This window comes from Quercus lobata, chromosome 5 (assembly GCF_001633185.2).
Source record: "Quercus lobata isolate SW786 chromosome 5, ValleyOak3.0 Primary Assembly, whole genome shotgun sequence".
Classification (NCBI taxonomy): domain Eukaryota; kingdom Viridiplantae; phylum Streptophyta; class Magnoliopsida; order Fagales; family Fagaceae; genus Quercus; species Quercus lobata.
The window spans coordinates 13,722,630-13,736,938 of NC_044908.1; the positions used below are offsets into that span (position 1 = coordinate 13,722,630).

The window sequence follows — 14,309 nt, forward strand, 5'->3', positions numbered from 1 at the left end:
AAATGTTTAAAAAAATCAAGAAAATTTGATATTTTAATGAGATAGAGCATATAAGAGATAATCAAATGTGAGTATTTTCAAAAATGGTTAGCTTAAAAAATAAATAGATAGAAAGTTAGTTCTTATTCTAAAATAAATAGTAATTTTTGCATAAGCTAATATGAATCCTTTAAAGAACTACTAATATGGAGAAACTTTTCATCGTTCATTGGTATATTAAATTAATAATTTCAGGATCACAACCTTTACAACACCTTTACTCCCACTATCCTATCTGGTTGACTATAAGTGATGGGGAAAAAATGGTGGGTCTATGGAAAATAGAAAGGGGCTAACAACAACTATGTCAAACGGCATTACATGGGACAAAACTCTCTCTCTCTCTCTCTCTCTCTCTCTCTCTCTCTCTCTCTCTCTCTCTCTCTCTCTCTCTTCAAAATCGGAATTTCAAAAGTATTGGGTTTAATTTGGGGCAAAACCCAAATTGAAATGGGTTATACCATTAGACCCAATCTAAGTGGAAGTTCAACAACTTATTTTCGATAATTTATTTATATAAAATTTATCAAAAGATATAATTTTGTAATGTTTATATTATATGTGTAATAAAATATTTAAAGTTAATTTAGTTTTAAGAAAAATAAATTTTTTTAGCAAATAAGAGCATTCACACTACAGAAAGTAAAAGAGCTAAAAAGCTATTTTATACCTCCAAACACTAAAAGCCACCCAACACCAATGGTGTTTGTAGGGTCACAATTCAGGGCCCAGGCCCAACAGGTATGGGGTTCTGGCCCAGAGAGCCCGAAACAATGAATTTAGAGAGAGTGGACTACAGAACTAGGCCTTAACGAAGTGTATACTAGCTAAAATTGGGCCATGCAACAATTGAAAGGAAGAAAATCCCTTTCATGTCCATTAGATATTCAGTCCGAGGAGACGTGGAGGATGTATATCGGTCCCTGCTCAAAGGCTATGGTTCTAACACTGTTCTTCTGTTCTAAGTTCCTTTTTTCTTCGTCCCCTTCTTCATGGGGACTCCCCTCTCTTATATAGCCCTCTTGAAGTCATCAAGGCCTTACACTTGTTGATCATCTAGACCTTCACTTGAGTGTCTGTCTCATCGGACATCCCCCCATCTTTCTATGAGTTGTGGTAGCCAAGGCAACACTGTTCACAAGTCTTCTCCACATTAATGCGGCTAGAAAAGTAGCTGCCATGCATTTAATATGGCAGTTGCGGCCTCACCCTTGGCATCCTACGCTTTCTTCCTTCTTACGGGCTTGTGAGACTCATCCTTGTTACTAATGCTCGTTGGGGTGAATCCTTTTAGCAGGCAGAGTGCATGTTTGAGCCATATTTGGTACGTCCAAGGAGACATTTCTCCTCGGACCGTCTTTTAAATATCTTCAGGCCCACAAGAATGGGTCGGAAGCCTTTTTGGCACCCACACCTTCTCCTTGAACGTGGTCGAATTTTCCATACGGGACCCAAGGCCCATTGTATGATCTTGGGCCTTTCACCCCTATAGTGTTATATTTAAAAAATTTTGCATACATTCTTGTAGAAAGGGAAAATTCACGACCTATCACAAGCTGACACGTCACATTATCAAGTCCACAAAATACAGCCAATTACAGAACATCATGTATTGCTGCTAGGTTTTGCTATCACTATTCAGAAGCCAATAGAAATTTTCCAAGTGTCATGCAAGAACCAATCACGCATTAGCGCACGTGTAAGCGATGACGTGTAAGCGATGACTCAAGCAACCTCACACGTGTAAGCGATGACTTAAGCGGACCAATCAAGCTGTGACATGTGTCACCAATCCAGCTCCGCCACGTATCGCTCACCCACCCCAAAACTCCTATAAATAGAAGTCTTCCTAAGACATTTAGGAGGACCAGAATTCAGAAGTGAAAAAGCTCTGCGAAGATCAAGCCTCAAAGCCTTCAAGAACTTCAAGAACTTCAACCCCAAAATCGAAGAACATTCGAAGCAGAATCATCCAGATCATATGCCTAGATCCTAAAGTTCACGGGAATCAAGCCAAAAGTGTCCGAAAACATCAACAAATCACAAATCATTGAAGCTCAACGGATTCAAGCCTCTAAAGCTTCGAAGAACTTCCACCACAAACCTTCGAAGACGAAGAACGCACGAAAAACACGAAGAACGCGAAGAACAAAGGATTTCTAAACAAGCTTATAGCCAGAGATTCATTGTAATTCCGTTCCAGCAATCTTCGATCCATCCCTCAACTAAATTGAAGGATATTTTGTGTTCAAGTCAAATCCACATTACCACAAATCTAATCAATAAGTTTTGCAAGGAGATCGAATCAGAGGATCACTCTTTTGTAATTCCAGAGAATTGTACCACACAATCATCAATATAAATCCGCATTTGTGAAACTATTTTACTTGTTTGATTTATTTCAAACTAGAAATTTAGTCGCTTACAATTCTATAGTAAGTGTTCGTTTGGGTAGAGATTAAAAGTTAAAATTATTTTACTATTCAGCTTATTTTTGCTACTATTTATGGGCTCCACTATACTTTTTGACACTATTTATGGACTTCATTGTACTATTTCAACTAACTTTTACCTTTACCTACGATATTTTCAACAATAATTTTTCGGTTTTAACAAAATAACCGGTATCCAAACACATCCTAAGTTGCTGCTAATTACTAGTAGCAACATATTGTAGCTCGTTGTTACCAATATTTTATTATACTTTGTGTTCATTTGGTAAAGATTATTTTTGTTAACTTATTTTACTATTCAGCTTATTTTTGCTACTAATTATGGGTCCTATTATACTTTTTGGTACTTTTTATGGGTCCTATTGTACTATTTTAATTAACTTTTACTTTTATTTATAGTATTTTCAGCAAAAAATTTTCAGTTTTAACAAAATAAGCGGATCCTAAACAGACCCTTTATCTTCTCTTTCCTCTACATATTTTATTATAAGTGTTGTAGCATTTTTATTGTGTTGGATATATTATTTTATTATATTATTTATAATATTTTAATGTGTTGTTGCTAAAATAAAACCATTGGTATTGAGTGTTTTGTAGAATAAAATAGTAAAATAAATAAAGTAGGTGTTTGAAGTGCTAAAAGTTAGAGTCTGTTTGGTAAGCATACTCAAACACACTTTTGAGCATTTTAAACACACTTACACATATTTCTACACACTTTTTCACCTACACGTATATCAAAAACACCCAAACAACATTACTCAAACCCGGATGCTAAAATTACGTTTGACATTAACTGAAAAGTTAATTTTTTTTACTATTTAACTTATTTTTTCTACTATTTATAATTTTTATTATACTTTTTAATACTATTTATTATCTCTCTTTACTGTTCTAATTAACTTTTAGTTTTTCGGAGTCTAAGTAGAATACAAATACTCATTTTTTAGGTACACAGTAAAATATATATATATATATAGAGAGAGAGAGAGAGAGAGAGAGAGACAATGAGAGCGAAGCTGCGAGGGTCCGAAGGCGTAAGCTCAAAAATTTCTATCTTTCAAAACAAGCAATCTTTTAGAAACAGAAAACAAAGGGAATCCAAAACCACCTTCAGTGCTTTTGTATTTCCTTTCTGTATTCGGGGTTTGGTTGCTGACATTTGACTGATTGACTGCTTGGTCTTTCACAAACAGCACAACTGAAACAATTTCCAAGAGCACCAACAGAAACCCAACTAGTTTTCTTCACCATCGGCAATGGAGGCTCAGTCTTCGGCACTGCCACCTCAGCCACCACCAAAAGAGTCATTTGCTTGGCATTACAAGTTTCTCTGGCCTACGATTTTGGCTGTCAACCTTGCTGTTGGAGGTCCCTTTCTTTTTCTTATTCCTTAGCTTTGTAATTCACCATTTATCTTAAATTTCCTATGCATTTATGCATGTGGGTGTTTATTAGTTTACAAAGTGATTAAATTTATAAAATGGTGTAATTGGTTTTGAGATTTCAGCTTAAAAGAATGGTTTTTTAAGCTTATTGATTGCTTTTCTTGATGTTGTTTGTTGATGGGTATTCTGTTTTTAGGATAGGGGTTATGGTTTTAGCATCATTTTCTGAGGATTCCTTGATTCAATCATAGGGGGTGGTTTCTGATTAATGGTTTGGGAGAGAAGTGAATGTGATAAATGGAATTTGGTGTTGCTTGATACAATGATAGGAGGGATTTATGATTCTCCTTAGTTGAGAAATTGTGTGAGAATATGTTGACTCTAGCCTCTACGGATTTAAATCTTAATTGCTTATGTTCTATCTCTTTGCTCCTCCTGTGCACTAAAGAATCTAGAAACGCAATATAGGGGTTAATACACTGTTCTATTTTTTTGATAAGCAAATTATATATTTATATATACTGTTTGGAAATAAACACTTTTATGTCTTGTGTGGGATTTATGATTCTCCTTTTCTTCTACCCAAGCATGAAGGGGGTTTATAATAAGCTTATTTCTGGTCCCCAAAAACCTCCCCTCCCAGTTAGTTGAAGTAGAGGCAAGATCACTAATTGAATACCATGTGGTTACTTAAAGTTTTAGTTCGCTACAGGTTTTGATCCATGAAATGTTTATAAAAGGATGCATATTCTTTCATTTTGGAAATCCGGGAATTTGTTGTTGATGAAATTTCTTCTTGTTTTGTTAAAATGGTGGTAACTGCAATAGCTCAAGGCATTCTTCACTGTATTAGTACAGCCTTATGGTCAGAGTGATGTTTTTGGCTATTTATCATGGAGTACAGCCAACGATCAAGTAAAATACTTGTTTGTATATCATTCTAAGTGACAAGCAATAGTCATGAATTATGATCCTTTTTATTCTAGCACCATTGCTGACCATTACTTTTATCAAATGGCCCAGCCAAGCCCACAATAGTTACTACTATTATGTTTATGTTGGTGGGCTGGACTGCGATTAATTTACTATACTCTTTCAAACCAGCTCTTGCACTGCACCACTCACATCGATGAGATCTAAAAGCCTTTTGAATCCTAGCTTAAAGTAAAATACTAAGAGCCTGTTTGGTTTAAGTGTTTCCGTAACTCAATTCTCAGTTTCCATAACTCATAACTCAAAAATGATGGGACCCATAGCAAAAAGGTTGTTTGGCCAAACGATAACTCTGTTTTCATAACTCTGTTTCCATCATTCAATTCTCTGATTTTTGAGTTATGAGTTATGGAAACTGAAAACAACAAAAGGCTGTTTTCAGTTTCCATAACTCATAACTCAATGGCATTTCCGTAAATAAACACACATGAGGGACCCACAGCCGCAACTTTTGACCACCTTTTGACTTTTTTTTTTTTTTTTTTTGGGTTGGCGTTGGCTGTTTTTTTTTTTTTTCCTTTCTTTTTCTTTCTGGTTGGCGTTTTTTTTTTTTTTTTTTTTTTTTTTTTTTTTTTTTTTCCTGGGTTGGCGTTGGCTATTTATTTATTTATTTTTTGGTTGGCGTTGGCTGTCTTTTTTTTTTTTCTTTTTCTTTTCTGGGTTGGCGTTTGGCTTTTTTTTTTTTTTTTTTTTTTTTTAAGTACCTAGACTCACCAAACTTAGTGAAAAAAAAAAAAAAAAAAAAAAAAAAAAAAAAAAAAAAAAACCAGACCGAACAGCCAACCCAGGAGGGAAAAAAAAAAAAAAAGAAGAAGAAGCTGCTAGTGAAAAAAAAAAAAAAAAACACTGTACCGTGACAGGTGTGGGCCCTCCAAATAGTGTGAAAAATAGTGAGTGATGAAAACTGAGTGATGAAGGCAAACGGATGTGAAAAATTGAGTGATGAGTGATGAGTGATGAGTGATGAGTTATGAGTGATGAGTGATGAGTGATGGAAATTGAGTGACGGAAATTGAGTGACGAAAATTCCTTACCCAAACAGGCCCTAAAATGACGTAATATTAATAGCAGAGGTTTTTTTTTTTGTTCAAGAGATTCAAAGCCATTCATTATCCAAAATTCAACTATGCATATTTAATTAATGAATATTAATAATTAAAAATCAAATTAAAGAAATTTTAATTTAATTAGAATTTCTTTTAATATTGGGTTGCTTTAACCCACGAGAGTCAAGAGTATTAGCTCTAAACTAATTAATTTAATCTTACATGATTTAATTACACATAAAAAACAAAGGAAACAAATAGTTTATTTTTTTATTCTCTTTCAATAACCTAAATATATATATATATATATATATATATTTATATATATCTTTCGAAAGAAATTTTTTAAAATTTTGAATTTTCACATATGTATTTTAATTTTTCAATAGCTGTTATAAAATTCAACCTAAATATTTTCTTTTTGTGTAATAGTTACTAATTTATGCTATTAATATCTGTTCGTCAAAACCATTTATTTTATTATCCTTTTTTATTTCTTTAAAAATATGAAATATTAACTTCGATGTTTATAAATTTTAAAATTTCTTATGCCACGTGAGTACACAAATTTTGTGGAAAGTAAGTATTTATGAATACAAATCCTCTTCACAATTTTTTATATACCACTCTATATTCCACTAATCACTATTTGTTATATTTTGATTTCATTTTCCTTATAAAATAACTGAAGTTTAAAATAGAAACCAATCATACATATAAAAAGTAGTAATTGGTGGAACATAAAATGGTACAGAAAATTTGCATTCAATATTTATCCATGTTGGTTTCTGTCCACTTTATAACCAAACAGAGAGCATCATTGTATAAATAAAACGTTTAAAATTATTTTTGAAAAAAAAAAAACATAAATGAAGAATAAAACATTAACTATGACAAAATTTTAGTCAAAATTACACACAACTTTTAGCTATGGGAAGACTTTTGCTCTTATGACGAGGAGAAATTTTTGTACGAGCTGGGCGTACAAATTGTTTGTGGCGGCCCGAAGGCAGAATGATATGTTGGACCAGGCGTTGAAATTGTAATTGCGACACCTGGGAGGTCGATTGATATGTTGGATTCGCATCGTACAAACTTGCGAAGGGTTACATATCTTGTGTTGAATGAGGCAGATCGGGTGTTAGATATGGGTTTTGAGCCTCAGATTCGAAAGCTTGTTTCTCAGGTTTGAATTGTGCCTTGCTGTTTGAAACTTATGTCATGATCATTACTGTACTTTTATCTCTGTTACAAAAATAATTTCTGACAGATGATTGTTTCCCCTAGCTCTCATATTTCCTCTTCCTCATGCCTTTCTGTCTCCTGCTTTCATTTATGGATTAGATCTGTTAGAAAAGAAGGGCAGATTAGCAGATGTCTGATCTGAAATAGCTTGGCTGAACTGAGTTCTTGAACAGTGTGGAAGTTCTAATTGTTGGTTTAGAATCCCAATTTGACTTCTAGTACTTAATTGCAGGTCTTGTCCAATAGAACTTAAGTTTGTGACAAGAACTTATTAGATTATTTTTTGTATTTTCTTCTGGAGTTTTCGAAGGTCATATCATTAGTGAAGCGTCTTGCTTACTTCCCTACCAAAGAGAAGATATGATGTGGACAATAAAGAGAGTGAGGAAAAGCAAGATTAAACCAAAAAAAAGATAGATTTATGGTCTCGTTTTGATGTGGGCCCTTCGTGGAACATTTCATAGGCTACTTTAATTATTATTGAGTTTTAGTATTAACTTTCTTTAGGATAGAAAGCTACTGGTTTAGTTTTAATTAATTTTTATTGGAATAAATATCATAAAAGAATACATGTGGCTTACTTTGACTAATTTGTTGAGAATCCATAGACAATCCCAAAAAATTTGGGACTAAGGCTTGCTGGCTGGTGTAGAATAAGGGCAATTTGTTAAATTCCATTTTTTCAGGAATGGCTGTTCTTGTCTCTATCAAAGGCCCGTGAGTCTTATTTTGTGTTTTGAGTGATTTTTGTATTTGGTTTAGAAGTTCTAAAGTACCTTTTCTAGTTATTAGTAATCAAGTGTTTGTTTAGGAGTCCTAGTGTTTTAGGAAAGATTTTGGATTTAGCAATTTCCCTTATTTTAGTCAATAACATTCATAGTGAGATTGATTTTAATAAAATTCCAGAAGCTTATTTTAAGGTTTAAGGAGTGTTGAGGGTGTGATTGCCTTGTGATTGTTACAGACAGCATAGGTATGGTTGCCTACTATGTGGTTGTGTAGTGTTTATCTTATTTCTTCTTCAACCCACTATTTTAACACCTAACAGCCATCAAACATATTCAAAATCCAATATTTTTATTACTGAAACCTACCTAAGAGTGTAAATCATTGGTTGAATTTTCAAATTTTCACTAACAAGGGAAATCTCTAAACATTGATTACCCTCCAGTATTTTGCTTAATTTTGTTGCCTATTCATAATATTAGCCATATACTCTTGTTTACTTGAAAAGCTATTGGCTTTAAAGAATAAAGTTACCAACATTTAATTATATACATGCACATACTTATTAGTATCGTGCAATACATATAATATGAATAGTAGGTATCATAGGTGTGTATCGACCATGGTTATGAATCTGATGATACATATATATATGTATTGTATGAATCATATTGATTGTGTACGATTTATAGACATGTGAGTTTAAATTGGGTTTTTTTTGTTAAAATTTGTGCTTTGACTTGAGTCCAACTAGTGATTGGACTTGTTTCTAACAAACAATTATGGGATACTTGGTTGAGGCCAATAAAATAATGTCCATGGGTTTTTTAATTTTATAATTGTTTAGATTTAATAAATGCTTCATTCTAGGATTGACCCTGGTCCTGGGATACTGATTGCTTTAATGATCACTTCGTAATGTTTATGCCCAGTTGCAAGTAGTACAAATGTGGTATTTTGAAGATGCCAGCTAATCCACTGTTAAGTATCTCGGATGGCAATGCGATGGGCCCTTCACTTCCCTCCTAATGTTTTGTTCAATGCAGATTCGCCTAGATCGTCAAACTTTGTACTGGAGTTCTACCTGGTCTAAAGAGGTTGAACGACTCGCTAGACAGTTTCTTTACATCCCGTACAAAGTAAGGTGCTCTAACTTAATTTTGCTACTGCCTACCGCAATTGTGGGATTTCTTCTGTTAGGATATATTCTTTTCTATTTTGTTTTTATTTTATACTTTTGATGTGTGTAGTTGCCAGTCATAACTCATATGTCATTTTACTCGTTTTGAGTCAGCTTTTTTTTTGTGAATTTTCCCCTACTCCTCTCCCCTCTTTCCTTTTTCTTGAAACTGAGGGTAATTTCCCAGGTTTAATGGCTTGGTTTGTAATTGCTAGAGTTCTGGAGGGCATATGCCCTTTTTTTTTTTTTTTTACACAAAAAGGGCGTATGCCCTTTTTGAAACTTCCTGCTTTTGTGGTATGTGTATCTGTTTGTAATGTGCGATTATGTTATGTGATTGGCTCTTATCTTGGACTTTGAATAGGTGATAATGCATTTCTTATAACTTATAATGCTCTTTTGTTTTGTGGCAGATGTGAAGGACGTGAAATATGTGATAAATTATGACTTCCCTGGATCCCTTGAGGACTATGTTCACCGTATTGGTCGAACAGGAAGGGCCGGGGCAAAAGGAACTGCATACACTTTTTTCACTGCTGCAAATGCTAGATTTGCAAAGGAACTCATCAGCATACTTGAGGAAGCTGGACAGAAGGTCAGTCCTGATTTGGCTGCAATGGGGCGTGGTGCGCCTCCTCCCCTGTCAGGTTAGTTGGCTAGCTTGAATATTCTTAGACACGCGCGTGCATACACGTGCACGCTCGTCGTGGTGTTTAGATGTATGAGTGCGTGAATTTGGTTACTAAAATTGACTGTTTCAATGAATATCAATCAATCAGGTCATGGGGGTTTTCGAGATCGTGGGAGGGGTCATGGTAGTGGTCGCTTATGGAACTAACTATTGAAGGTAAACCAGTTCTCCCGTTGTATTTTGGAGGGAAACATTTAACATGTATGATTAGACGATAGGAGTTTAAATGTCTTTTTTCATTTATGTTGAATTTTTGTTCAATTACGTAGAGGACTAACTGTAGTTAGTGTTGGACTGTGTAAGATAAAACATTTGTTTATATCATTAAAGGTTTTGAGGAAGAAGATAAACAATTGTATTTTCATTTTGCTTTGCCCTAAAGTAGTGGAAGTATGCACAAAAGAAAGTCTACTTCCAACACTAAGCATCTCATTAGGTTGGTATCAAAGCAACCCTGATTTGGATCGTTGGAAAGTTGCGAAAAAGGTTGAGATACTTACAAGGAACCAATGATTACAGGTTGACTTACATGCATATTAATCAGTTGGAGGTGATTGGTTCCCCAAATTCCGATTTTACCAGATGTGTAGACACAAGAAAGTCTTACTACAACATATAATTTATATTTTATGTTTTGGAGGTAATATATCTTAAAGAATTACTAAACACAATTGTTGCTTAATCTACCATGGAGGCTATTGAATACTATGGAGCTACTACACACGCATTATAGTTAAGCAATTTTATCACAGGTCTCAAAAATTTAGATATTGAATACTATGAAGCTACAACACATGCATTATTTATGTTTAAAATTTTTTTTATCACAAATCTCAAGATTTTCAATTCTATATCAAGACCTTTCAAATTTTTCTGTGACAATTTGATTGCATTTTTCTTCTCTAAGAATAATAAAAGTGGAAGCCAAAAGTAAGCATATTCACATAAAGTACACTATTGTTAGAGAGAATGTTAAAGAAACAAAAGGTGTCTAAAAAGCATATTACCATTGAGCTATTGATTATTGATCCCATAAGGCCATAACTAAAGGTTTGTTGGCCAAACAATATAAATCACGTTGAACACGTGGGGCTTGTTAGCTTATTTGATGTTTAATTCCTCTTTATTTGTTTCTTATTTGAGAAGTGTTGTGTTTCACAATATTTTCATAATAAATCATAAGTGATAAGTTGTTATTGGTTTTAACTTAAATATACCATTGAAATTTCTTTGTAACCTATCAATAATAACTTGTAACAATCTGTTACTTAAAATTTGTTATGAAAATGTTGTGGACTTAACATTTCCTTTTATATTTAGACACTTATTTGGTTATTTGTAGAGAATAAGGCAAAATATTTATTGTATAAATATAACGAGAGTTTTCTTCATGGTGGATATATGAAAGGAGACTCGAATGATTAATAGGTAGTCCATTTATTAAGAATTAATAGCTTATAAAGTACTCACATAGTACCATAAATTGTAATACATGGAATGGTAATTTTAATTAAGAGTTTTACCGCTACGTTTTATGTATTGGATAGTTTATTAGAGTAGGAGAATTTCACAACTAGACAATAAAAGTAATATCCTAAGTATATTACAATGACCATCACTCTTCAAGATATTTAAATGCCATGTGGGCTAAGTGAGAGAATGTAAGGAGGCTTATTGTCACCCGCACACAATTTCTAATTGATTAATTACAATATACTTGGATTTATTTTAGAGTGATAGATAAAGAACACTTTCTAGGAGTATGTTAACATCACTTGAGATGTCATTTAGTGAATAAACACTATAAAGTAACTCTTAATTAAACTTTTTGATGGCAGGAGTATTCTAACCTTTAAAAATATACATTCTCGGTTTAAGGTGTAGAGTAGTTTCTTTCACAACTCATTCTTTTGCGGTGAGATTTTATTTACAAATCATTTGAACAACATATCTGTAGGTATTATTTCTATTATTATTATTTCCTTCCACTACTTTAGATTTCTTACATCCAATTGATGCTTACCGTCACTGCATTGGGAGGTTTTGGTCATTGGATTTGAAGGAATTACTCTTTTTATGCATTTTCTTATTTACTTTAATTGTGGGTTATTTTGGCCTTGCCCACTTTAATTTTTATTTTTATTTTTATTTCTGGTGAAATGAGAGATGGGTTTTGATTTTGTAAATTAATTTTAGTGGAATTTATTTTGTATCTTCTTCCAAGAGAGGGTTAGTTTTATCTTCTTATTTCTTCATTTTCGATCTTAATCTTATGTAAAATATATCAATGGGAGGGTTTATGATCTCAATTTTATGTTTAATATCATATACTATATAATAAAAGTTAGACTTAGACGCCGTGGTTGCGCCAAGTGGTTTCATCAAATTGCATAAATTTTATTAAGTTTCTGTTTAAAAAAATTAAATTTAGTTATTTGGTGGCATACAACTATTGTACCTAAGAGACCTAATTAGTTTGAATAGCAAAAACTGAATTACAATCAAGATTCCTAACTTGATTATAAACCAAATTGTTGGAAATTTATTAAATTTCTGTTTTAAAAAATTAAATTTAGTTATTTGGTGGCATACAACTATTGTACCTAAGAGACCTAATCAGTTTGAATAGCAAAAACTAAACTACAACCAAGAATCCTAACTTGATTATAAACCAAATTTTGCAATAATTTTTTAGATAAAAACAACTATATATTTGTTCTTACTACAATTTCTAATTTAATAAAAAATTGCAATTGAAGTGAAGTTAATTATATGAATAAGTCCTTATTGATTTCTTTACCAACAAATAAATTCATAAAGGGTGCTCAGTTATTGGTTTAATGTATATATTAGAAACCAACTAAACAATTCAAGGTTCTTATCAATTTTTATATTCAGCAATCAGTTTGGCCTTTTGCTTTTTCGTGTATAAATTATCATCAAATTTTTATTTTCATATTTATCTTCAAGTATATCCAATAACTTTATGAGATTTTATATCAGAGTTTAACTTGAAACTCTACTATCTCTTAATGGTAAAACCAATCGAGAAAAAAAATTATATTATATATTTCTATTCGCCCAAGAGCAAGGAGTAATAGAGTACGATAAGAGAAAACAATCAAGTAGCACATGAACTTGCATAATTTGTTTTCCTTAGAATAAAACTATAGTGAAGAGGATGTTTGTATTAAGTTTATGCTTGCACAAGCAGGTGGACATATCAATGATATCATACCAACTAATCAAAAAGTCGTGTAATCAAGATAGCATCATTTATCCTTGAGAAATTTTTATTCAAGGTTTCACGACCCCTACTCCCACATCAATATGTGATCCCTCCTTATAATTTTCTAGAATTTTTTAATTTTTGGGTTTTTTGATAGAGTTTTAACCTATGGAGTCCGTTTATGATAATTGTGCTATTTATTATCAGATCAAGACACTGATGAGTTTTTAGTGTAGATGGAGATTGAATCCTAGATGTGGTATGTTTTTATTATTATGTTACATTTTTTGTGCTAATGGATTATGGATGTGGTACGTTTTTCTCTATTATTAGTGCAGTCTTTATCAATTTCAGTCTCAGGCTCTCAACCAAAATATCCTTCCAGTAATACCCTTTCTCTTAGCTTATATTGTTTTTTTTTTTTGTGTTTTTTTTCCTAGAAAAAACTTCTTACTAAAAAAATACATTGTTTGCCGCTTTGTTTTTATTTTCCCCTATTATTATTAATTCTCAAATATGATAAGGAGACTGTACTTTTTGTAGCTAAACAATACTTTAAGGATGCCTACAATGAATGCTACAAGTTCTCTTTTTGTACTATTTTAATATGTTGTATTTCAATATAGTTTTGAAGAATCCGAATTCAACCTTGATGAGAAAGAGAAAAAGATTGAGTCATTGCATTTGGTTAATTTTGACATTTATAAAGATGGAAGAAGAATAGTTTAGAAAAAAAAAATTATTTGTTGTTAATATTAAGATTTATGTTAGAATGATAACATTTACCATTGGTTAACTTTGAATATGTATTTACTATTGGTTAACTTTGAATGTATATAAATATTAATTGATATAAATGGAAAATTAATACTTCAGATACATGTTGGACATGCAAGTCGGAGACACAACAGAACTTGCAAATATGCAAGTCTAAATAAGCATACAAATATGCCAAAGAATCAAATGCAAGGCATAAAAACAGAGGGAGACATAGAGAGAGAAAAGTACTTGCTATGCAACTTTCCAATATGGAAGAAGAGATAAGAATGATAGAAATATGTTATTTATTTAATTAAAATAATTCTATCAAACTTTGATAGGTTTCTCACTATTGTTTTGAATATATAATTTTTATGAATATATATAAAAGTAATCATGTGGGGTCATAAAGCCCAATGACATACACCCAACTTTCGTACTGGGCTTGAGGCCCATGCCGAGGTCCAGAATCTTGTGTGAAGAAGACAATGGTAATCATGGCGACCTAGAAAACTGTGCTGAGGACAACTTTGTCCTCGGCTAACAGAAGCCAAGGTAGA

The 14,309-nt window shown here is 32.6% G+C and overlaps 1 protein-coding gene across 1 annotated transcript; it reads left to right on the plus strand.

Moving 5' to 3' along the window:
• The first annotated feature begins 9,446 nt into the window (after positions 1-9,446).
• LOC115992671 (DEAD-box ATP-dependent RNA helicase 20-like) lies at positions 9,447-10,151 on the plus strand. Its single transcript, XM_031116897.1, has 2 exons — positions 9,447-9,717; positions 9,850-10,151. Exons 1-2 carry the CDS (start codon positions 9,462-9,464, stop codon positions 9,906-9,908), a joined length of 315 nt encoding a protein of 104 aa, XP_030972757.1. The 5' UTR covers positions 9,447-9,461; the 3' UTR covers positions 9,909-10,151.
• The last annotated feature ends 4,158 nt before the right edge of the window (positions 10,152-14,309 follow it).

What these genes read in the sequence shown, in the direction of transcription:
- LOC115992671 (XM_031116897.1), top strand. Translation starts at nt 9,462, where the DNA reads ATGCTCTTTTGTTTTGTGGCAGATGTGAAGGACGTGAAATATGTGATA. An exon ending in TGCGCCTCCTCCCCTGTCAG is followed by an intron (nt 9,718 to 9,849) that starts GTTAGTTGGCTA and finishes TCAATCAATCAG; the next exon opens with GTCATGGGGGTTTTCGAGAT.